A 27,053-nucleotide genomic window follows, 5' to 3' on the forward strand; every position below is an offset into this window, starting at 1 on the left:
GGATATTTTGCCAAGACAGCAGTGCTACTGCCTAGTCTTTTTCTGATTCTAACTGTTAAGAGTTATTTTACACAAGACCTTGGTTTCTTGTTTTATCCGAATGACTAGACAGGCACTCTGTCTTGGACCAGTGACAAAAAGAAACCACAGAACAGGTCTCTCATATGTAGCTGCAGTAGTTAGTTATCACTTTGTTGAATAAGTGTAATTAGGCTAACATAAATATAATAATAATTTATTTTATCATACCTCCTGCTGTTATAGGTGTGGCATCTCTAAACCATGTAATATTAGGGGCGGGATCTGCTGCTAGTTGACATTCAAAAAATAATTTCTTGCCATTGTTTTCTTGTCTGGTCATTGGTTTTGTAATAAAATTTGGTGCCACACCATTTTGTCTAAAATAAAAAAACAAATATTATTTTAAAGATGATGTTGGAACTTGAATGCACTTTCTCGGCCATTTGAATGATCAAATGTCAAATGAGCACAGCAAACAACCTGTGTAGCAGTGAATACTGAAACCAATAAAATTCACCATATCATTATTCTCTGTTGTTTCGAAATTCAAACTGATTTCTCTTCCATTTATAATTCTCTTTTATTTTACAGGCATTTACATGACACGATATAACTGAACTACTAAAGTCACGTTGCTGTACGACAGTCGATAGCTCTGCCATGTTGTGAGTGTTTGACCTGACCTCTATACAATATAGGTCAGTCCATGCGAAGATGCCAAGGATTGTGCATCCTCCCGAGGATGAGGATTGCAAGCAGCTGTGGTTCTCCATCCTTCGACCCCTTACCATTATCCACCTGAACAAGGGCACGGTCAGTATCCTACTTTCTTTCATTACATTTTTCTAAAACCCATAAACCTCTTTCCTCGTGAAATATTGATTTTATATATTCGGGGCTCATAAGTTTCCGATATAAACGAAATCGATTCTGTTGTTTTATCTGGGTTTTCTTTATTGAAGGTGGGGATGGGGATTTGTGGTGGGGGTGGCGGGAGTTAAAGAAGGAAGAAAACTTACTGTTTTTGTTGACCAGCTGGAATTGAAGAAAAAGAAAGTTAATCATATATTATATAAAAATTTAATAGAACATATAATATGTATCACACTATTTATGGATAACAATAACTATGTATATAATATGTATATTGGTTTCCCTGTCCCGACCTAAATATTGAGCATTTTATTAGGCCTTATCTATATATGACTAAATATCCAATCAAACGTTGAATATTTCTTTTCTATGATATATATTATTGTGGCCCTGTATATCAACTTAATAAAACTTAGTAACTTGTTGCAAAATGTTGTCTGGGATAAATCTAACATCATTTTTAATAAATCCCACAGAATTTTTTTTAAAAATTAGTTATGAACTAAGCCTTAAAAGTAAAAATATAAAATGAAAAATAACTCGGAGCAAAATGCCTTGTAAATATACGATTCGTAAATTGCAAAATTTGATTGGGTTATTTCTTGACAATGAATACTATCATAGTTTTCAAAATCAAAATACATTTAGTTGTATGTATTCACAGTCCAAAATGTAAACAAGAAAACTTCGAAAAAAGTATTTGAAATCTACGATCTGAAAATTTGGAAATTTGATAATGTTCTTTCGTATGTAACAGTGACAGATCCTATTTCGTTTCGATTTTTATAGTTCAATAAAATAGTCTGTTACGGCGAGTTTTTGGCGTGAGGTGCACGGAACTGTGGGTAACCCACTAGAAATACCAATGCTGATTGGTTAATCAAATGTCTGACGCCATAGGATCAAAAGCCGCTCGTATGACCGATGACGTGACCTCGGTTAGATCTATTTGACAAGGCCAACTTCAAGTTTGGTCAAAGGTCGCAATTAAGGTCAGTGCTTTTGTGGAGACTTAACCCTCTCTCCCAAATTCTTAACCCTAACCTATAATCTCGCCAATAATCACATCTCAGCGACCTTGGCAAAAATTGAGCTGACCTTAATAAATAGATTTAGCCCGCGACATCCCACGACAACCGGTCAGATCTTCGGAGGTCGCTACATCGGAGACGGTCCTGCACTTATGACGTCAACAGTATAAATCTAATGTAGTGCATATATTTTTAATAAACCTAGGAAATATCACGAACCAAATTTTCATTATCCTAGGCCAGTGCTTATGCGGAGACTTACCCCCTCCCCCTCCCCCAAATTCTTAAACATAACCCACAATCCACATATGATGGCATATGTGAGAAAATGTGCAGGACCGTCTCCGTTCTCCCAAATCTTCATGAAGTGTAGGCCATCGAATGTATAAAAAAACCGAAAAGAAGTATAGATCTGTATTTTAATCAGATTGGTAACACTGACCAATCTCACCGAGTTTTAAAAAAAATATGCCCAAAAATATGCCTTGTATGTGTTCCAAAGATTGCATGAGTTTGAATGTAAACAGGGGGGCAACTTCATGGTACACCATCAAAAGTATTCTTAACTTTGAGGTGGTTCCTCCTCATGTCCCTGTATGAACAACGCTACTGAGTTCTAATGAATTCGATTAAGAACTTTAACGTCAAAATGTGGTAGTAAAGGTAGCTCAGAAAAACGCTTTCAAAAATTATGATCTGAAATTTTAAAATTCGGTAGGGTTATAGCTCTTATACCACGATGAGCTATCATGTTTCAAAGATTTCATAAATTTGAACGTAAATGGGTATGTGTGTTGGTGGTGGGAAAGGTTAGGGACATTAAATTTCCACAACCCAAGTGAACAATACCACCATCGTCATTGGATTTTCGAACAAAATCCAATTTTTCACCCAATTTGATTATTCAGAATTTAGTTAAGAAACAATATCAGAATCTCAAAACTAGATAATCAAATTGGATTCAATCAGATTATAAAGAAGGCAGTCGAAAGATTTCAACGAAAAAAAATTCAATTTATTTGTAAATAATACTGAACGGAAATGAACCATTTTTGGACTGACATTCCTTATAGAGATTCAACTTTCACTGTAGTGTAGATTGCTAGAGAATGGAGATCCCTTAACTGACGATCATATACTTTAAAACATTCCATCGAGAACCTTGTTCTGTATATTCTGTATAATACCACTTTCAAAAGCTTTAGAAATCAAATATGTCTGGAAATATAATTTGCCAAACCCGTTGAAAATTCTATAGGGTTTTCCTTACAGACTTCCATGGCTAATGAACATATTCTACATTCCCAGAATGACACTCATCCATTTATCTTGTATTCTCTTAATATACAACTAACGTTTATTTCTCTGGATAATGCGTCTTATGTTTTGGTTCTCACAAAGGATTCGTCACATTCGACACCTCTCAAAAAAACGCGTGAAAGGTCTTACCTGGAACTCCTAAACCTACCCCACATCCCCGAATGATTCTTTTTCCACTGTCAGAACTACAAAACTATTCTGAATGTACACAAATTTGTGTTTCAAGGGTCTGTGATATTTTTAAATTCACACTTACCGCTAAAATTTAGGTTTATGGAAGCAGAAACTTCTCCTAGCCTGTTCTTAGCAACTACTTTATATGTTCCAGCATCGTTTTGAGTCACATTTACAATTTCCATGATAACATTATATGTTTGGCCTCCACCGGCTGGATCAACCCGCATTTTAATACGATTAGATCCTGATATAGCGTTTGTACCTTGAAACCACTGAATATCTGGTTTCGGGGAGGCCTCAAGGGTACACTGAAAGACGAGTCGTTGTCCATTGTCCTCTTGTTTCAACGACGGTTTCTGTGTAAAGCGCGGTGCAACGTCGTCACCTACCCCCATGATGTTAATCTACCTGAAAAACACAATAATAAAATACTTGAAGACTTCTTATCAACCAGAAAGGACATATAAGATGTTAGAAATTCTGAGCAAAAGTCGGCTAATAAAATTTATGATTTTACTTTCAAGGTTCATGCTTTTGATGTAATCAGATATGACAGCCCGTTCTTGAAATTCTACTTTAAAGCGTATAATAAACAGTTTACAGAAGATGTAGGCCCGATTGGCATTCTCTATATTGTGTGTAAAGGTATGCGCACAATCTTAATTGACATAAAAATAATGTTGAAAGATACTGAACAGGGTCAGAAGGTTTAAATTATATATAAACTGTTTCTAAAATAAAGAATTTAAATATCTGGTAATCCCCCAACCCTGCTTCTATTTAGTATTCCGAGGTTCCTTTTCAATGTCACTGCAAAAATCTTACAGGCTGAAAACAAAAGTTATGTTTTTAGCAGGATTTATTTCTTCTTTAGCAACATTTTATTGGCCATGGAATGTTAAATATTTGCTTCCTTAGTAAACTTCCAAAAGGACGCCGAAGGCACCAAATATGAGTTGTCAGATGGATATAGGGCTTGAGCAATTTTTAGAAGAAAAATGTCCTTAAAACTGCAAACATTTCGCGCTCTATACCTCAAAGGTAGCTTGCATGTACTGATATAGCTGGCGATAATACGAAATTTTTGCAATTGTGAACCCAATTGTTTGAACTCCAAAATTCTGAACAAGGAGTCCAGACGATTCTAACAGCAAACGGGTTCAAAATTGTAAAAATTTCGTGAACTTATAAATACACTACTAAATATCATTTAGGAAACTTTGCTGTAATAAGTGTGTAGAAAGGCAAAATATAAATGAATTAGAATTTAAGCAATTTTAAGAGCAAATTTCGCTCAAAACTGCAAAATTCCATTAACCCCAAAAGGGTGCTTTTATAATTTTACAGCAAAATTTCAAAATTTTTTCGAGTGCTCACAACGCTCCTCTCGGTGGCTTACTGGCGACCTTCTGAACTACGATCACTGTATGGCGTATGCCCGTCTTCATTAGCCCAGGTTAGGAGCAGAACAGTAGGACGTTAAACCCCATTTCATTTCATTTCATTTCCCCGCCACCTTTGCCGCGACCGCCCCACCACGCCATTGCGAGCCTAGCCGCATTGACCCAAAATACGACTACAACGGTTCAGATTTCAATTACTTGACCCTACTGCATCGTTCATTAGATGTGATGATTTTAAAGTCGCTCATTAGATGTGACGATTTTAAGGTCTGAACTAATTTTTCGCCTAGGATATTTCATTGATATTAGCAAGAAGAACGTTTTGTGCCTTCAGGATTACAAATGTAAGGACTAGAACATATTCCTTAAGCAATAGCCCGAGAAATGGCTCTGGTCTAACCAACGAAACACTGCTGGGAATATGTGAATGGAATAGAGATTGGGACTTCCCTTTTAGAGGTATTCAGCAGTAGTATTATTTAGTGTAATTTTAGTAATACAGTGTTGTGGTTAAACCGATTTAAGTTGTATATTATATTTTATTCACTCCTAATCACCACCAAAATTATTTTGAACAAATCCCATTTTCAGACTAGTCACGCAGACTGAATAATAATGGTCAATATGAGCACCTTAACTTTTCAACACCAATGAGCAGAATTTTCGTCAAAAGTCGACATTTTAAAATTAGGTAAACTTGACCGCCAATTCGATGCTTGCATGAATAAATTCTATAGCTAACGCCATTTTATCATCAGTGTTTCGTTTGATTGGACCTAATCCCGCTCAAACACTGCCATACTCAGTGCAAATTTGTGTCCCAAATTATGACTGGTTAACAGTCCGATCAACAACCAGTACATTGCGACGTGACAAGATCAATCAGGATTAACCAGAGCTCTAAATATGTTATCGTAAAGTGTCTGGTGACAAACGCAGCTACATTATGTCAGAACGCGCTAAATGTAATACGCTCAATTAGCTAGAACATAACAGAATATTGCAGAGAAACTAATTATGTGATAAACGAGGCTATCCAAAATAGCTACAATATAAACATTTATCTCCGCACACTTGGAATTTTTTTATCATCTCTTGGACCACACAGCAGATCAAATAGAAGAACTGTCATGTTACGTATTGTGTTTCAACTAGATAGAAATATGACGTGTGCTTTTGTGATAAGTAAATAATTCATGGATCTTCTTCACAAAAATGGATAAATTTTTACGAATATTTATAGGTAGGCAGTAATAATTGGTACACGTTTATAGAATTTATATCGGCGATTTGAGTCAAAGGATTTTCGTTCCAATAGCGAGTTTCAGCCAATTTACCTATGCGAGTATCGATGTTTTTTCCCGATGCATCCAAGGGTAAATTTTTTCTTTAAATCAGCACTACCAAACTCTAGGATAACTCACCCGGTTAAGTCATGAAAATTCCCCATATTTTACTCAGGAGAGATTCCTTCAAAAACTCAAGTTTTCAGTCTCAATACAGCAATGGCTAGAGAGGGAGTTCTCGAGTCATTGCTTCAAGAATATGCCATATCATTTGCTTCACTGTTTGTGTTGGTCATTTGGGTTCATTGGTTTCATAACAACTTTACATACAAGTCAGATAAACTACACATTTACATTTACATGGTTTAGTTAAGAGATAAGAAAAGCAATAAGTTTATAGATGAGAGTGGTATGCATGCAATTATTTGAACTGTTTTGACCCGCTATATATTGTATATAAGTGGGAGGCAGAAACACGACACCGCCCGCAGTTTGCCATGTATATAAGCGCAGATATCTTAGGAGAAAGGTAAATCACCCATTCGGTAATTGCTAAACGGAACAACATACCACTAGCTAAACCAAACTAACTATATATAGGCTGTTGATGCGGGTGATGATTATTATGGCCCTGGTGTTCTTGGCACCGAAATCATCATAAATAATAAATCATTCATATTTTACTAGTGCTGTTTTATATTAGAAAATTTCGATCGTGCTTGCACCCGGTTAATGTTATTAAGATAAAAAATATTCTTAATTCCATTGGAAATTCCAACTGATTACATTGGTAAACGAGCCAAAGGAAGTAGAAATGAGTCAAAATTTTTGTCATTGCCACTACCTTGGCGTAAGTCTCCACAACATTGGGCGGATATTATTATTTAACTACAGAATGTTATTTTGGCCCAAACACAAAATTTCTTGTGGCAATATACATGGCTGTATGCGTAAATTGTGATGGATTTGTGTTTGGTATAATATTTAATCCAAATAATCAATATGTTCGTAAAAACAGCAACGATCAATGTAATGGTCTAATTCTTCCATTATTTACAGAACAAAAAAATTCCCAATATGAAACTAGCCAAAAATGAATGACATTCAGATGAATTCAGAAACATGTTTGTGCATCTCTACAATATTCCTAAATGCTTCTTAAAATAAAGCATGCGTTTATATTTAGCAAAATGTTTGTCGGTCTGTGCTTAGGCCGGTGAATAATAAAACGGATGTCAACCTACGCCGGGTTCTGGTCCTATATTTAGCAAATGTCAGCCGATCTTGCTCGTGTTTACTGCTTACTGTCTAAAATGTGACAAAGTACATTAAAGAGATGTATTCCAAATACACGCCAAAAACAAAACTAAAAACAAAACAGCAACTGACATTTATTGTGAAAAGAATGTGGACAGATTACATAACATTTATTACATCTTGCCAATAAACATTCTAAAGTCATACCCAATTATTTAAAATTAAACTTCAAAATAAACTACAGACAAAAACGTTTTAGCATGCCACTGACAGGGGAGCATCAACGTGGATTTAATTTAATTAACAAAGTAGAGAAGATATTGTTATATACAAAGGAGTTAGCCGCGGCGTAAGGTAAGGTACGAGGAAGTTTCCCAGAATTTTCCAGCATGGTTTCCCCTTGTTTGTGGGTGCAAGACAGAGTCTAGTCAATCGTACATATTGGCGTGCACGTTTTAAAAAAAAAACCTTGACAGTTGGAATTCGAAGTAAGAATAGGCCATAGCACCGTTGTCCCTCATAGCATAGTGTATGACATACTCCCGTCTTCATTAGTCCAGTGGTGCACAAAAGTAGCACGTTAACCCCATTCCATTTCATATCAAGGAAGTTAACATAATGAAACCTAGCTACTAAAAACGTTGAGATAATACTGATGTGCTTGTTTGTTATCTAAATGAAACCCAATGGAAAACCATCACTTTTATAATGGATATATCTGTACATCTCGTTTGAGAAATACATGTACACGACATACAGCAACACTAGATCACGACGGTAACTTCACTGAGAATGCCGTAAACACACGACAGATCAGTTCTCTAACACAAAAAAAATAAAATGAATTTGACAGAAAAGGAATGTTGAAATTCACAATTTTATGGTGCATACATGGGGTATACACGCGTCATTGTGTCAGTATAAAACGAAATGAGTACCAGTGCCACCAGAAGCAGCACTGCAAAGAGAGTAAAGAAGGATCCCACAAGCAGCCTCTCATCTCCACTACTAGACGAGGTTTCGCCGACACACATGGCTGACTGTTGATTTTTACCCGTTGTGCATACTTTACTGTGAAGGTTGGTATCAAGCCTACAATAATTCTAACAATTCGGCATTATGTCTTCTCAGCACTTCCAGCAGGCCCGTAGTCAGCCTGCTGGCTGCGGAGGGGCAATGAACTTTTAGGGGGGGGGTGGTAGGAAAGGGGGTACCGGGGTTCTCCCCAGTGACGGATCATGAGGTCGCCAGACCCTGAGGCAGCCTAACTGCCGGGCCCCTGTGACAAGATGATACCCTGGGGTGGGGGTGGGTTATCCTCCTGGGGTTTAAGGGATCCGGGGCTCTTCCCCCCGAGTAATTGTTTGGAATTTCGACCTGAAATGGTGGTCTGTGGAGTATATCCCGTGCCTGAAGTCATATACTTAGTTCTAAACAGAAAAAAAACTATGCAGAGAGGGAACAAGTGAGAAGGGGGTCCCACTGCCAGTCCGGGCCCGATGATATCGATTTTTGTCAAGTCAGCTGGTTGAGTGAGAAACGGGGGCCTGGCGGAAATATTGGACAATTAACAAGACCGCTACCTGTCAAACAGAAATATTATTTCGGGTTTCAGGTTATGGAAACATTTCTGATATCAACTCATTGAAATAAGGCCACTATGTTTCACGATTTTAACAAATATAAAAAAATTGTCACCAAATCGCCGGGCCAAGGCATTTGCCTCTGTTGCCCTCGCCATGATTCGTCACTGCTCTTCCTCCGGAAAATTTCGAAAATTGGACAGCCGCAAACGCGTTTTCCAGCCCAGAAAATCGTTCTCTAGCAAACTTTGAACAATGAACATAGTAACAAGACAGGGACCCCACGACAGTGGGCCATTGGGCAAGTCAGTACAAAACATATGGCAGATAGATGTCAGAACATAACCAATAGGCTAATATGAGACTGGGTGCAAGGTGCCACGTCCCGAAATCAATACTCGACATGATGAACCCTGACTGCTGTCTATTACAAACAGTAGGTATTTTTAGAACTATGGTCTGTAATTTTTTTTCGGGGAGGGTGGGGTGGCTGACTTCCAATTAAATCAGTTGTGCGTTTTCAGTCCGTATCAGTATATAAATATCAGTTGGTTAACCGTCTTGACCTATAAATTTCTTCAATTTTTCATTTTCAATTTTTGATGGCATACTATAGTCTATTTTATTCAAGACAACTTTACCGCAGCAACAGTACCTTCTCCAGCTATAGTGTTTTTAGATTATAGGTGTTCAATACATATGTTCACTCTGTAAACGTTTCACAATAACCGTATTTTCGCCTAATATTTCTAGAAGGATCCCCACAACAAAACACCCTATAAAGCATTCGCTACTAAGCTAAACATTTATAACTACTGGACACTCTCTGCTCTCAAACGAACGGGCTACTGGATACTATTGATGTCCTTTTCATCACCTTTGGTTACGCCAATGGTGAAGAAGCACGTTAATATAGTGTAATAATATGTATAACGGTTGACATTTTATATGCTAGTAATTTTTGAAGGGCTTTTCAGGAGCTTTTATCGGTGGAGTTGAAAACGACCAATCATACTTATGTCCAAATGTGTATACTGGATGAATTTTTTGGCACCAATTGGGTGGGCTATGAAGAAAATGTGTATACAATAATAAAGTCTTAAAATTATAAAGTTCTAGTTAAAGAGTATTTGCGTGACAACTCAGTGGATATGAAATGGAATTAAAGCAAAAACGAATAGATTCAAGAGTCTTTGGATATAGCCACCCCTCACACTCTTCTGGAAGTATATGGAATCAGTCAAATGAGTTGATAAAAGTCGCATAACATGTCCTCTTCCGGAGATTCTTTCATTTCAATTGAGTTTTCTAACTGATTTATTTGGTGCTCTGTGGGTGCCATAATATAATCTATATCAATGCGATTAGCTGTTAATTCACTATATGGAGGAATGTCAAACGGAATGGGTTGCATACTTCTGAAAGTGTAGTTATTCAGAGCACCGCACATCAAATAAACATCTTATATAACCATAGAAATTGTTGCGATGGCGGCAAATCTACCAGAGACACTGACTACGATATGTTACAAAAATTGGTGGTAAATTGGAATTAAAACCAGACGTTTATGCTGGAAGACGTCTGTGTTTATTTGTAGAGTAAGAAAATAGTTACTAAAGTTTGGAGCAATCAAATAAACATCATGTAGTCTAATTTTCAAAAGGAATGACTTGCTGATATGTAAACGCCAAGATAAAATGGTAAATACCGATGGCGAAGGCTATGCCTCTAGTGAAAACTAGAAGCAGACGAGGAAACTGGAAACAGACGTGAAAATAAAAACAGACCATGAAGTTGATGTATCTTGCAAGAGTAAGTGAAAAGATATTTCCCCCCTTATCCAAAATAAGTAACACTCTTGGCTGCTGACTCTGCATGCCGGGTTGATACCAAAATACCCTTTCTATGAATATGTGCACCCATTATTATTACAAGTTAGACTGTACTATAGAAAATTGGACCAAGTCCAAATTCTTCAACCCTTTAACACACGAGCCATTTTCTTCTTGGCATCAATTCTTTATGGTACTTTTATTTTATTTTTATACTTCTGGTTTTCACGTTCTCTTAATATATACTGCAGGCATACGTCAGTTAATTTGTAACTTTCAGCAAAGAGGTGACTTAGAAAACAACATTTCGTGGAAAGATGTCCAATGTAGCCTAACAAACTATTATAAAACTAAACTCGACAGTGCTGTGTTATTAATAATGTAAATTCCATGCACACTTTAACTAATTTGGTCTATCATGGTTAGAGTTTTGAGAGAATGATTGTTCTGGGGTTGTGTGTTTAAAATAAATATTTATAATCTCGAGAATAAATCCAACAGTGCCTATAGCATTCGGTGCCACGCTTAACGATCAGACTTTTCTCAGACCACTGCCCGACAGCTTGATTATTAAATAACCGATAGCATAACCTACTTCCCCTCCTTGTCAGGAATCTGAGAAGGGGGGGGGGGGTCTCAAGGTGGAAACAACGTCAAGGTCTGGAGGATTACCCAAGAAATTTATCAAATCAGATCTCTGGGACACTTTTTCTGCTCATTTAGATGATTACATTTGAGGGGATGGGGGTGGCGTTATTTCGATGAATATACCTGTATAAAATAAATGCGAACAGGGGAGGATCCGGACACCTCTCTCCCCTTACCGCGCGCCTGTTTATCTATTATAAGACCATGACTCTTGCAACAGTTACTATATGTAGTTTTAATAGATTTGGCCGCCAGCTTCCGGAATCATTGATACCTCAAGTATTCTTTGACATAAATTCCTGCACAGTGGAAACATGAATGTTTTATAGATGTGGTTACCGGATGGAGAAAACATACACGTAACTCCTGTTGTTTGAAGCTCGTCAAGATCTAGTCAAAGATTAGTAAGTATTAAGATTCGAGACGTAGGCTGATTTCTTCATTATTCTACCCTGTTATTAAACTTCCAGCACTTGACCTCTATTTTGACAGGTAAAGTTGTTGGTAGGAATTCACCCATCCATCTACTTGTCATGTTTTAACAGTTGGGAACCAATATCCAGGCCCAGTCGGTACATTCAGGTATTATATATCGGTGAATCACAGGATCGGACCTTAAACTGAAGGAGACTTCGATGTCACAGGATCGAACCTTAAACTTACCATGACTTTTACGCCACCGGATCGGACCTTAAACTTAACGTGATTTTTATGTCGTATTATATACCCCCCTTGATACATATCACTTGCCATAACTTGATCAACAGAATGTAAACTGTGCAACACAAATGTATACATCAAAAGTGGACACTGAAAACATTCTATAATACGAAGACCATTCATCAATGGTACAGTGCTAACTGTTCAAAAGAAAAAAATCGGTGGACTCAATCAATTTAAAGTTACAACATCTCTCAGAACTCAAAATTTCCATCATTGCTGTATGAAATTACGTCACCCTGGATACAGATTAAAAGACGATAAGTTGTTTAAGTATGTAATGTTTATAAACAATATACTATTTTATCTTTAAAACTATTTTATATTGAGATAACTGTTAATATATGATGTAAGTCGCACGTGCTATATGCCTCATGCATGCCACACATAGTCTGTGATGAAAAACCAAGACCCCTTTGGACAACGAATATCATATTTTAAGAATGCAACCTTTTAACTGGCTAAGAACTAAATTTCAGCCAATGAAAATATTGAATCCTTAAATATTTCAATTAAAGTCTTTAAGAATAAGGTACCTAGATAACAATCAGTAATTCGTCGGCTTTTTGGGTTCTTTTGAAGATCTTTAAGCTAGAGTCAGAGCAAAATTAATCTATATATACATATATCTATATAACACCTTTCTTTCTGTGTTTTGAAGGTTGTATAATGAAATTATTCGCCGTTCAATTGGAAATGCGCCTGTAGGCATATATGTACATGCAATCTGATAAAAATACAGATCTGTATATAGTTTCGTTTTTTTTATACTTTCGATGGTCTACACTACATGAAGATCTGACCAGTTGTACTGGGATACGAGCGGCTATTGGCCCTATGACGTCAGACATTGATTAATCAACCAGCGTTGACGTTTCTAGATGTTTACCCACAGTTCCGTGCAGAGAACGCCAAGAACTCGCCGTAACAGACCATTTCATTGGCTAATTCCTCACATCAACTAAAACGCCCGTTATATAATAAATTCACCAGATCCTAGTGTTGTGAAGTCGAGTAAAACGAAATTTTGAACTATAATAAACGAAACGAAATAGGACCCGTGTTTTAATCAGATTGATGCACATGAAGACATCTTACATAATGTATACAAGTATCATGTAAACACGGTGGCTAAAAAGATATTATGTTAATTCCATGTCCTTTCGCGACTCACTAAAAATTCTCACGGGACCAACAACAGAAATATAGAGAGTAGTAACGTTATGACAATGATGTTTCATTATGTCATTGGCCGACACCAAAAGCCACCAAAACTTGTGTGACATTTAGTTGACTAGAGGAGAATATATTCAGAGTTATTACATTGACATCATAAATCTGAATGTGGTATTTTCTTTAAGAATCAAAGAAGATTTTGTTAACATGATGTTTATCAATTGGCTTTATAAAGTGGTACTTCAAGACCCCTACTGTATATCTACATTAACCTACATATATAAGTATTTATTGAGATTAATGATAGATCTGTTACTATAGACATTTACCTATATAATAAACATGTAGACCTATAATTTTACTAACACACTACCCTTATGTACTGATATATCAAAAATATATAGGTCTTAATCAGAGGGGGTACTAACTTGCCTGCTACAGCTGTTCAAATTCTCTTAACTTGTTAATGATATATCAAACCATTAACTAAATATAACCACCCATATAGTCAAGTTATTACTTAATTACTAGGCCAACTATGTCAGTGCCACTTCCATCTGTTCAGCGTTTCAGGATTCCAATATTTAAATTTGTATATCACAATCTTTTGTCATAGATAATGTAATCGATATGTTAAAGAACACACAGAGACACACAAAAAAAGGTTAATGCTTAAATATATGTAAAAGAATAAAGCTACTGTAACCCTGACATCCGGAAGTAGACGCATCGGGCTTTGTCGCGATCTCAATTCAGAAGACTAATTTCTCAAGTTCTCCGAATCTGTTTCCAACAATAGTGTTCCGAGATTTTCGGTGATAGTGGTGGTGGGTATGATGCAGTAGGTAGTTGGGGGGGGGGGGGGCAGATAACATTGCCCCTATAGCCTGAAGACTACCCATCTTGCCACCTCTACACAGAAAACTGGAGCATGAAAGGTATGGTGAAATGAAATGAAATGGGGTTTAACGACATACTGTTCAGTTCACCAGGCCAATGAAGACGGGCATACGCCATACAGTGTGCTATGAGATAAATTTTGCTCAGACAGCGGCACTTCGGCCTACTGCCAAGGGATCTTTTACCTGCACTTCAATGTGTACACGGGTCCTCGGTTTTCTGTCCCATCCGAGCATAATCAATGTATCAACATATATAGCAAACGAACAACATTTCTTCTTGTTTTAATATGACAAAAGTCGACACGGGATCAGAAGAAAGATCAGACGAACTCCGGTAAACTGTATCAACCTTGATACTTGCATCTGGGCGGTAAAAGGTAACACCGATTCTGCTTCCATCACGGCTTACATCCAACTAACTATAAATTCTATTAGAAAAGTTTATGGCTGACGGAGTATCTCTTTTATCATGTACAAGATTATTCAAAGGGAAAAATGCCAACATCTCTCATATATCAAGCAAATGGTTTCAGTCTAGATGAAGTATTATGTAATTACATGTGAAAGGCTATGGTTTTGCTTTTTAAAGCTTTTATAACGCACAAAGACGTTGAAAGACTACAACGACCCTGAATAGTTGGTAACTTAAGCCAGAAATAAACTGTTACTTATTGTAAAAGGATGGTCTTCTAGAAGCATGGGATTCATTTACAGTGTAAAGCATACTGAGTGTTACCTATTTTAAAACCAGATGTAGATAATATATGATGTTTATTTTCTATTTACTCCCACTCACCGTCCTGGTAATCTGAATCCTTTAAACTACAAAATCACAAACGTCCTAAGAGATGAGCGAACGGTGTTATATAGACATGATGAAGTCCTCTGGGATGGTCCAGATTTGCGTTTCCTATGATTATTTAGTTTCAAATATGAATGTGGGTCTTGGGGGTTAAAAAAATTCTGGATTTTCCCGATGGACCCTACTCCCCCACCCTCAACACCCCTCTCTGTTGGCCTGACACTAGACAAACGTAACTTGCAGTGGTTTCAAACGCTACAGCAAACGAGTCTATTTTAGTAAAAATCCTATGAAACGTAAAGCTAGTGCTAAAGAGTCACTCTGTACTGAACCTCAACGTAATAAAGCATAAGTCAAAATATCATACCCGATTATCAGCAACGATAACTTGACGTAATGAGTCCAGGAGGTTGATAATCACAGACAAATACAAAAACTAGAAAGATAATAAAACTGACACAACCAGTGGAGCCATTAAAACATTTTTTGGTGCATCTGATTCATTCATGAGTTAGAGGTAAACATTAGCCTAATATATAAAATTGCTATAATATATTTTGTAAAAACAAACCATTTTGTAAAACTAACCTATCATCTACCGGTACTGACGTGTGACGAGATAGAAGATGTACGCCCTATACAGATGTTTTGTAAATCAAAATTTATCCTATAGTTCCACTTAAAGCTACTTGACTACCCCATCCGGGCTGACAAGCTTCAAAACTTAATTATAGATATACAAGAAATATTTTACGTTTTACTTATTCAAGGTAATTTTTAGAATGATTATCTAAACATCTGGAAAATTTAAGTATCAATTACAGTAAGTAGTATCAGAGCATGATTTAAGACTAAAAACAAGTAATTAATGCATTCATGCCATTTGCTCTGCTAGAATTAGTAAAATGTAAACCTAATTTGGAGAAACAATACTACAAATAACAGCCCCTTTTGAAGGAAACAAACAGATATGGAAAATACTAAAGATATGATTACCAAATTAGCCACGATAACTAAACAAAAAACGGCTGACCCCCCGTCTAATATTCACTGGAACAAAAATAGGTTTACTATAATAGTAGACGAAGCAACAATCTGTCGATCAACTATATAATTAACAGTATATTAAATGGCTTGATCTGTAACTTCATCGAACTCACAGAAACATCTTAATTCCCATCGTTTAATTAACGGAAGCAAAAGAAAAAGTGTGAAAAATTAAAACATCTAAATTTTAAAGACTAAATACTTACAAGACTGACAATCAACACAATCCCAAACAATTGAATAGAAAGAAGTGATTAGTTTGGACAGAACTAAGAGTATACTAGTATATGTATTGGAATGCGGTAGACTATTGGAACACAATCTAAATTGGCTCGAATAAGACCACTATTAATCATCCATATTGCGAAATAAAAGAATAGATACCGAAATGGTGATAGAAACACCAGAGATATTGTGGATGAAGGGTAGTCAAGGTGTTTGATTGGATAATATCAATTGTTCAGTATATTACTCACTGACTGACAATATTCACCACAGATGCTGGTTATAAACAAGATCTCTCATAGTTACTAGCAGTTGTTCTTAAGACACGGGTGATTTTCAACTCTATTTCATGTATTCAAGGAAGCTCATCTTATCTTGATTCAAACGACTTCTAAAGATAAGTAACACAGATGACTAGATTGCTGGCTTCTGCATCTTCCAGTAACTGCTGAGACAAAATTGTGATCACATCCATTGCAATAACATTTAATTTGTTTTCGGTACATTTAAGTCAGTTGTGGGCATTTCATCCTATGTGAACAGAATAACAATACAATAATGTTCTCATCACTTTGATAGCTGGCAATATTTAATGTTAACGCAGTGCTAAATAACTGTAAACCTATTTACTTGTGAAGGTTGTTTAGACGTAATATTAGAAATGGCAAAAGGTGAGAACTATTTCGGTTGCGGAACACCATGTGTAGAGATCTATTATTGGTTGCTTGATCCATCGAATGAATACTATGTCTATCTATTGTTGGGAGGTTAGGATAAATATAGAGACGGTGTCTATTAACTTGTAACGGTTACGTTCTGATCTGAATCATCTAGTAACGGTTAGTTTTTGATCTGAATCACCTGGTAAAAGGAAACAATCATGATAATATTATATATATCTAGGTATATGTATGTAAGTATATGTCTGTGTATATATGTAAGTAATAACATTATGCAATGTGAAGGTGGAACTGAATATGTCTAAATTGGTTTGTTACTCCCTATTACCCAAGACATAACACTTTTAGATGATGTTCGTGGGTAAAAGTACACAAATACTAGCGATTTTGGGGTGCCGGTATACCCGATGTTGCCTTGATGCACCGGAGTTCATCAAAATAAAAATAATTTTGAGATATTTTCCAAATAAGTAATCCATTCTTTACACATGACGTTCTACGCTGATTTGATTATATAAATTATATTATATTAAAAAAGACCATATTTTTATTTCTAAAATATCTATGGGTCATCTGGGTTTTTTGTCCTTTATTATAATCTTCCCAATGAATTAGGCAAGTATTGTCGACAGACACTGATATAACAAATAAATCCCACAGTAACTAACCGAATTGTGTAATCATGTAGATCTAAAAAAACACATGCTGACAAATATAGTCAGGACTAGGGTTCAAATGATATGAATGATTTAAAATCTTTTTCTTTAGTACGAAAATATAATAGACCAATAATACAAGATAAGGCGCGACGCATAGAAAAGGGGACAAGTGGGGTTTATCGTCTACACAACACAAACTATGCTATTTCGAGACTAATTTGTGTGCATGGGTCTCAAACAGTTGCAATAAACCATGAGACACTGAGAAAGTATTATACCCCCGCCCCCATGTCACAACTAAGGTATTGCCAAGACATAATTGACTTTTCATACACTACTTTGATTATCCAGAAAGTTGAAATCTCTGGATTGCGACGATAACATGGTGAACTATTCCATTATGTCACCACGATATAGAAGATTGCCTGGAACGTCATTACCTTCATTCTTTTTCGACCAATAAAATTCCAAGATTAGGGATTTAATCATACATTAAATAAACACGGCAGTTTACATCACTCGAAGAAAGCCCAACTGGAATCATTTAAAACTGACTGGGATTTTACAGAAGATAACATTTTTGTCAATTTATTACTTAAGCCATCGGAGCTCACCAGATTCACAGGAGTGTATAATAGATGCAATTGTATCCTAAATATTCATTAACAAACCGAATTCATCTAATCTTAAGATAATAATTTATTGGTATGTGAATGTATACGTCAATTTAGTTAACGTTGATGTCGTTTTTTTTATTGTTAGTCTGTGAAATTCGTTCAGTGAGATTCTATTATCACCATTGGCCGTCATAAAAACTATTAGTAGATTCTTGGCAAGATGATTCAACAATGCTAACGTCGACGTCAATCATGCCGTGTAATCTGTGTTTTTCAAAAGATGTTAGTTTTTCGGCTAAGAAGATGACATTTCAAGGACAAACAAGGTACAACCAACATTTTATCATATTTTTGCTATCGCAGGGTAATCCGACCGAAAAGAAGTATGTTGAAGTATTTCATCCTCAGAATATTGAGCCGTTCATGGAGGATATGTGATTTTTTAAAGATGCGCTCGCCTCCCATTTGTCATTGTGAGAGCTGATAAACACGATTATTTGTAAACGCAGTAATAACCTAAAAACTCTATTACTTACTGCCCCCCCCCCCCCCACACACACAAAAAGAAATGAAAATAAAACCCCAAACCAAACGGAAGTATAGCGAGAAGTCGTGAATGCGCACGCTTCTGTACCCTAGACAAATATCTGGCTTTAAAGGGTACCATAGAGATTCACTGAAATGTATCTCGGGTATGTTACCTTTTCCTGACAAGGATTAGATTGATGAAGAGTTATGAATTTGAACGTTTCCAGCACCATCTCACGAGGTTCGTTTCGAAATTATCAGTCTTTCATTCTGGTCGTAGCAAAACAGTCCCAAAAATACAGGTTACAGGAGCTAAATCCCTATTCTTTGAAACCTAGAAATGGATACAAATGAACTTTCTCCACGTTAGCGAGACAGTGCCTTTCTTACTGGGTCACCTTGGCTCCCCAGAAATGTAAAAGAATGCATACACTAAATGTGTATGAAATAATATGTGGTAGCATTAATGTATCTGTAATGACAACACGATCTACATACCAAAGAACAGCATCGGTACCACAAACCAAATGAAAGATAAAATCAAACAGTAATTTATATAGAAATAAAACCTGTTGTCGGTTATATTTATCTTAGAATGATTCACTTGTTAGTTGGCACAAATTGAGCTTAAAGCTCAAATAACATTTATTTCTCCTATAGGTGTTTCCCCGGCTAAATACCTGCAAGTTTCTAAATAAAGATATAGGGCAAACAGTTCTAATTCGTGGTAGCTGCAGGGTTAGTTTGACATAGGCAGGGAAAAGGATTGTCCAATTGTAAAATTACATAAACACGCCTCAGAACTACTTCGTGGATATTTTCAACAATTACAATAAAATATGATCGGGAATGGCGCCACTGGCGTCTATTGTCATAATATCCATAATTAAAATTATGTTATATGTTGCGGGGCCAATGGAACTATATGCCCCATAGTAAATTCGGCACTGGGAAACCGCTATGGTGCCCCCTACCTTTCGGAAGTGCTTGTTTTGCTTTTTTTAAGGGTTAACCCGAAGATAGTTATCCCCCAAGAATGCAATCTTCTAGATTTTAGACATTCAATCATAAACGGCAATAATTTCTCGGAAATATGGCCTTTTCTATGGGGAATCAGTAACGTACATACATACATACATACTTTCCTTTAATCAAAATTGTTCAGATAGTCAGAATTATGAAAAGAAAAAGAAAATTCCAGAATGTCCATCTCGTAAACCTTCTTACTAAACCGTGAGCTTATACGGAATAGCCTGAAATGTTTAATGAACAAAAAAACAATGGCGAAAAACAGACGCAATATAAATCACCACTTATGTCACTGATAAAGAGGATATAATTATCTTTTATTTCAACAATAGCTGAGATCAACAATGGATAACGATACGAAAATAAACAAGAAGACTATTTTATAAACAAGAACACACCTGAATTTTAATGGTCGATCTTTTCTTAGCAACATGGTCAACACCCAACAAAAATGGCTACTGTACTTAAAATACCTTGCCATGATTAATAGCCGAGATTAACAGAATTATGGCAACTATGGGAAATTGATTTATTTTGAGTAATAAAACTACAGTTCTGTTATTTTAAGCTGCGGGGAGGGGGCGACTACGGAATGCGGAGGAGACGAAGATATATCTCGTCCGAGAATATTATACACCGTAGATATGTATCATGCGACAAAACCACCAGTTTACGATAAAGAGATATGAGGTTTTGCTTAGTATCTATAATAGGAATGGTAACAGAATCCGCGGCGCTTTTGTGAAGGTACTAACAGCCATAAAGCTATCGTTGAAACGCGACAGGCAAACTCATTATACAGGTTTCCACCTAAAGATTCACCTCGACCTTGTAAGAGATAACACGGTATTTACATGAAATATTGGTTCGAACAGGTTTTCATGGGGGGAAATATGGTATTAACGACTGTACTGCATAGAGTTCTGCTTTCAAACAATTTAAAGTGTTAACCCAGAAGATGACGCACTATCAAGCTTACAGATTCTTACAGAATACATGCGAAGTTCTCGCCTACATCTAAAGGAAACATTGGCTGTATTATCAGCTTTCATTTACGGTGATGGATAAAATCTAGGGAAATATATTACATACACAAAAGGAACATAATTATATGCGACTGATATTTGTATTTATGGAAAGAAAGCTCAATTACAAGATTTTAATGAAGATTTCGTGAATATAATTATTTTATTCTAACAGAAATTTCGAAAGCATTTGCCCGAAAAGTTTCTTCATCAACCGAATTTTCCGAATGAATTAATCATTAACTAAAACGAGTTTGCCACAAAATTCATTGCGCGAGGTCTATAGTATTCAAAACAAACTTAATCCGCAAGCGATTTCATTTTACAATTATATTTCTATGGGTTCATTCTCTGATGTTTGTGCCCGATAATTTTACTTGCTCAAAGCCTCGAATAGTGTATCAATTTCACGTGCGCACAGTATCATAAGGTCTGCCATTGAGGGAACTGGCGTGGTTTCGATTTCCCGGTTGTACGTGACAATGAGTAGGGTCGCCTGTTCAACCTCGTGGGTTTTCTCCGGGTCCTCCGGTTTCTTCCCGCTACTAAAGACCTCTACGCACAAGCGAATTGAAATTAAATTGAACCCTGTGTTAATCCCGAAATGACCTAGTTTGTGTCGAGTAGACGTTAAACCCCTTTCACTCTCTCACATTGGTGTCACCAATCTCTACTATCGGTCCAAATGCTGAAAAAGACTGTGCATTGACGTTTAATGGTTTATAATCATTGACGTAGATTATAATATGAAAAACTTTGTACTTCAACGAGAAAATACGAAGATGGACTTACTACTGTCGGATACGTTTTGACATTTGACACACTGGAAAATTTAAGGACGACTAATTGTAAATTTATACAGAACTAAACTTTTAAAGATACATTAGTTAAGAGTTTAATAAAGAATTCAAAAACGAAAATGTTAAAAATTTCAGCCAAATTACTTTATTTTGAACGGAGTTGTCACTGTTGGAAGTTTGACTAGAAATAGACATCAACTGTCTCCGCACCGTCTCCGAGAGTTGCCGATCATTGACAGACGATAACTCCACGCACATATTCTCGATTATCAAGTAACATTCTCAATGGCTACGGTACCCTCGATTGGCAGGCCTTTAATCGACAATCTCCGGTAGTAACGTCAGTGACTAACGATAAACGTTAACAGTCAGCCATTTATTGATTTAATTATTAAATGGACGACTGTTTAAATCCAAGTTGTATCCAAGCCACCGAGGGTCTATAAAGTTGATTTTGAGCTTTTCATGTAAATAACGGTCCAATTAATAATTTCTATAACATCTGAAGCCTAAAGTAAGACCTGCAATAGGCAGATTTAGCTCTTAACTATTCTGTTGTGATCTGAGCTTTATCTTCTCGCAAATGTTTCAAAATGTACTCATCTTCCGTTAATGGGTTATGAATTTATGGACGAATTTATTGACTTGAATTTGTTTTGTACTGCAAATATTATGTTAATTAGGTCTGAAGATCCTCTAACTAATATTACTGAGCTACACCCCAAACTACATAACGTAAATTAACCAATTACTTAGCAAAGGGATCCACGTTCTCATATGCATAGCATTTTCATGAATAATCATTATGATGCGCGGTATAATTACAACATTAGTTATAGGTAACTGGCACCAACCATTCAACAATTAGTTATAAATGAAAACAACTATTATTTCCTAGATGTGTTATAAATGCGTGCAACTACTGCAACCTTAAACCTAATGTGGAAGAGGATACTGTGATAATGTTTATATGTTTCAGCTTCAGTGGTCTGTAAACGATGCCGTAAAACAATTGAGTATTTGTTTACATAACTAGTGGTTACAACTTAATTAACTGTGATTAAGACAACGTCAGACACTACCTCTCTCTGTATTTTAAGTTCCACCTCAAGTCTAAAGTTCTTACAGAAACAGGATCTTTAAACCTTAATGTTTTATGATCTCGCTCTCCCAAGCAATGCTCTAACCCCGATTATCATAAGCATATTCCATTGTTCTATTACCGTTTCTCGGTTAAAGATTTCAAGAGGGTCGGTTGTCGGATTGGCCCTATCAATGTAACCTGTAAGTTCCTGTTAGGTACATGTAACATTAGCAACGTCATTACTGTATCCATGCAATCTGATTAAAACACAGATATTTTGTTTAGTTTTTTATAGTTCAAAATACGTTTTACTGCCATCAAAAGTATAAAAAACGAAATGAATTATAGATCTGTATTTTAATCAGATTGTGTACCCATGGTAAAAACCGATTCCATACGTTAATTTGATATCTTATATGTCGCAAAAAACACGAACAAGTGGTTATTTTGAATATAATTATAATATGTGGTCGATGGAACTAATTAAATTTAGTTTGCCGCTATTATACGGACAACCGGGTATCTGTTACTGTGTGAATCTAATAGAATTGATAATATCAAGACGTTAAGGTATGAAACACGAGGCATATTATACATTTTGGTTGATATGGCAATTCCTACAACAAATGCTAAAACCGACGCATTCCTAAGACCAAGAGGGACCATGACTCCGTACGTTTTGATGAATTCAAAGCAATAGTTAATAGTCGTGTGTTTCTGATAAAAAAAAATTTTTCCAACATACATTTATTTTTGAAATTATAAGGAATTTGGTAGCCGTGTATGAGCCGCGATTGGCGTTTCAACGTCTATAATATAATGTTCAAGAAATCAGAACGAAATTTTAACGTGTTTCTGTCATGTAAGAGATGTGTAACAAACAATGGGTATTTCCAAATAAAATGTCTGTTGACTACAACTGATTGTTCATTTCATTTATCAAAGCTTCAGAAACTCTATGTTTATTATGTTTCCATGTTCAGATAAAAAAAAACAACCCAAAATCTAGATTTAGGTAATACCACAAGAGATGTAATCGCTGACGCCATACCTGATAAACTGTTATCTGTGAATAGGTGTACATTACATATATTACATACCCCGAAGTGTCTTTTTTTTCTACTTTAACACTTTATTAAACTCGGCGTTTATTCTGGAAATTACTTGGCAGCAAATGTCTACCTGAGGCTCAATTCCGAGAGCCGTGGAATACATTAACGTGTATAATTATGTGTAGACATATGTCATGTTAATTAGTTCTATGTGTTTATATGGTGAGTGTGTCTAAGTAAGCTGTATAGGTGTAACTGTATACCTACATATTGTTTACATGTATACACACAACAGCCGGCAGACATTGTGCTGAATCAACGATATTAACAATTATATAAACATCTAGAATTCGATTTATATAATGATTACGTTGGAAAATTCTACCAATCGTATATTTTTAATACATTTGTCCTACATAACCATCAATTGATTTGACTTGCATATTTAATCTTGCAAGAAATTATCTTCAAGGGCACAAAAGTCAAGGTGATACAAGTCAGGAATTAAATTGCGGAACCGCGGTAATTGATACATTATTATAATCGAAACCAGGCAAGTAAACATACTTGTTATAGAAGCAGAATAAATCTGAAAGCTTATTTACATTAGCCGACGTAAAGATATGTGGCCGTAATACTATTTACGCCCTTTCGTATCAATATTATGTAAAGTATTTCCAAATTAAGGTGAAAGTCCTGTGCCATTCTTTTTCACATTACGGTTATCATCCTTTAAATTAATTACCATTTTCTCACAAATTACAAAACACTTATGTCCTGTAATGGCTCGTAGATTAACCATTTACATTTTGTTTCGGAACAGATGGTTGGTATTAGACTTCTCAGGTAACTTTTAGGGCACCAAACTGTTCCACTATATATATTTGGGTTTGCAATAGATGGTTTAGCCGACTTGTGTCACCAGACGAGTATGTGTGTGTGTGTGTGTGAAATAGCTATATTTAACGTCCGCTTCCACCGAGGTGATATCGCAACCGATGTATTCTCATATCTCAATATTGAAATCATGTGTCACAGTCACTAAAAGCTTGAGTCCAAAACATTTCACATTTTCTGAACACTGACATCCTTTACCCGACATACTAAACCGGATGCTTAAAATCAGGTTCTTAACTTTTATATGAATTATCACAGGGAAATATATTCGTTAAATTATAACTTATAAAGGAAGTCAGCTGTATCCCACAAATCACACACGTGTCCCGTCATTAACAAGTTTACACAATAATAAATAACCTTTGACCTTTTCATATATATTTCGGTGTTATTCCAAACAAACATACCCATCATGTCCAGATTTAAACTAGATAAAACACGGATTTTCTTTTTTTTTTAAATTTTGATTCACAACATTGGTTGTTTTTTTATTAATCTTTATATCTATATTATGTAGAAGGCGTTAGAATGAAAAGCGGTATATTTAAGGAACCTTTCACTATTTTAAAGTATCTTAAACAAATATTTCTCAAATGGCTGCCACTGTATGCACACAAATTGACCAATAATTAATTATTCTGGACTGGATTACATTTAGATAATTAACATATTAAACAATTCATTAAGTAGACCAACTAAGCAATTAATCCCTCGCTGTGCGATGACAAATTGGGGTCGTATTGGATTATGCTTGTGTGTCTTTCTACAGCGAGATACGAACTAGCTATTGGTATAAGACAGGGAGAGTATGTTTGGGGTTACTTATTATTATATGTTTATTATGACCAATACAATTAGGACATGAAGACACACCTGTTCATAGAAGCAGTAAGAAGGGTTAATATCTCTAATGATAAGATACCGCAATAACTACATCTTGTTCAAATAAAGATTGGTAAATAGAAGCACTGTGATGCAGATGTATAAAGGTATAAAGTAATTATGATAAGAACCAACCAAAATCGCTAAATCAAAACTTCAACCACTTAAAGTCTCTTTTTGATAAACAAGTAGGTTTATAGACATTAACACCATTATGAACTTTAAAAAGAGAGAAAATATTTCATGTAGTAAAAAAAAAAAAAATAATCAAAACCAATAAAAATCAACAGCTACGACTTCTATTCCAAAACTATAAAATCGGATATCCAATCTATGCTGAAACTTAATTCAGGAAAATGGAGGATATCAGAAAAAAATAGAAAGCACAAAACGTCTATTTTTACGAAATTCAATATTTGGGTGTTCGCAAAATATGTATTTAAAACAAAATCTTAACGCTGGTGTGTGATCTATGCATTTTTTTTATTTGACCTATATATTATTATTACATGGCGAAATATAGTCATCCACCTAAAGACAGGTAGATATACTTTATGTATAAAATACTTATTACACAGTTTGATTGACGTTAAAATCAACAAATCTTACTATTTCTGTGGCATCTGTTCTCATATGTCACAATATATCAACATCTAATTCAAACTACATAATCTCTCAATTAAACATCTAAGCTTTTTTAGTATTAAAATACACTATTTTTTTTTTTCTCAAAAATTAAAAATACAAATTGAAAATTACGTGATAAATCAATCTTATATCAAATATTCGTCCATGTCCAATATGTGTATCGTCACGGTTTATGTTTTGATATGAAGGGGATGTCTGCGCACATTTCCTTGGATTCCGTTTCTTCCGGTATCAAGTTTGACAGCTACACACATTGAAACAAGACGCCTTTTTTAAAAAGTTGACTAAGGGTAAGAAAACTTGGTTAGGGAATGGGAAAATTTAAAACTAGGTTCGGAAAATTAGAAAGAAATTAGATTAAAATCAGGTAGATTTTACCTACCTACACAAAGATATTTCCTATTCCCATAAACCCTAATAAAACTCCACTCCGTGCGCTCTCCTAGTTGAGTGTGGCAGCCATAGATCGAATAGAAGAAAGTATTACAAGCATGTAAAAAATCCTGTCAGTAGGAACGTAACCCAATACGAACGACACGCTTGCCATATATGTAACTCATCCAATCCGCGTGCCAGACGAGTAAAATCTAGGAGCACGCGACCCCTGATTCCATATAAAGACAGCGCATTGACCAATCATAGAGTTGCCATTGATGCTAGTTACCGCAAGAATCGGTACACAGTCTTACCGAACAACATGGAATTGTAAGTCGAAACAACATCAATTTATCGTATGCATTTCTTCGCGCGCGTTTGCAGTTTGCGACATGATTTTTTGGTGGATGTTTTGAAGATATTTATAACCTGTGTGTGTCATACTTGGTTATTGATTGCGAATTTGGGTGGGAG

The 27,053-nt window shown here is 35.8% G+C and overlaps 1 protein-coding gene across 3 annotated transcripts in view; it reads right to left on the reverse strand.

Annotated features, from left to right (window-relative positions):
- The window catches only part of LOC130013234 (twitchin-like), a 37,664-nt gene extending 10,956 nt beyond the window's left edge, over positions 1–26,708 (reverse strand). For all 3 annotated transcript variants that reach the window (XM_056102026.1, XM_056102025.1, XM_056102027.1), the window contains exons 1-4: positions 26,583–26,708; positions 3,502–3,826; positions 1,041–1,056; positions 250–398 (exon numbers count right to left, since the gene is read on the reverse strand). In XM_056102026.1, the coding sequence (XP_055958001.1) occupies positions 250–398; positions 1,041–1,056; positions 3,502–3,817 (481 nt within the window). In that variant the 5' untranslated portion in view covers positions 3,818–3,826; positions 26,583–26,708. The remainder of the gene's footprint in view (positions 1–249; positions 399–1,040; positions 1,057–3,501; positions 3,827–26,582) is intronic.
- Positions 26,709–27,053: the final 345 nt, after the last annotated feature.

This window comes from Patella vulgata, chromosome 6 (genome assembly GCF_932274485.2).
Source record: "Patella vulgata chromosome 6, xgPatVulg1.2, whole genome shotgun sequence".
NCBI lineage: Eukaryota > Metazoa > Mollusca > Gastropoda > Patellidae > Patella > Patella vulgata.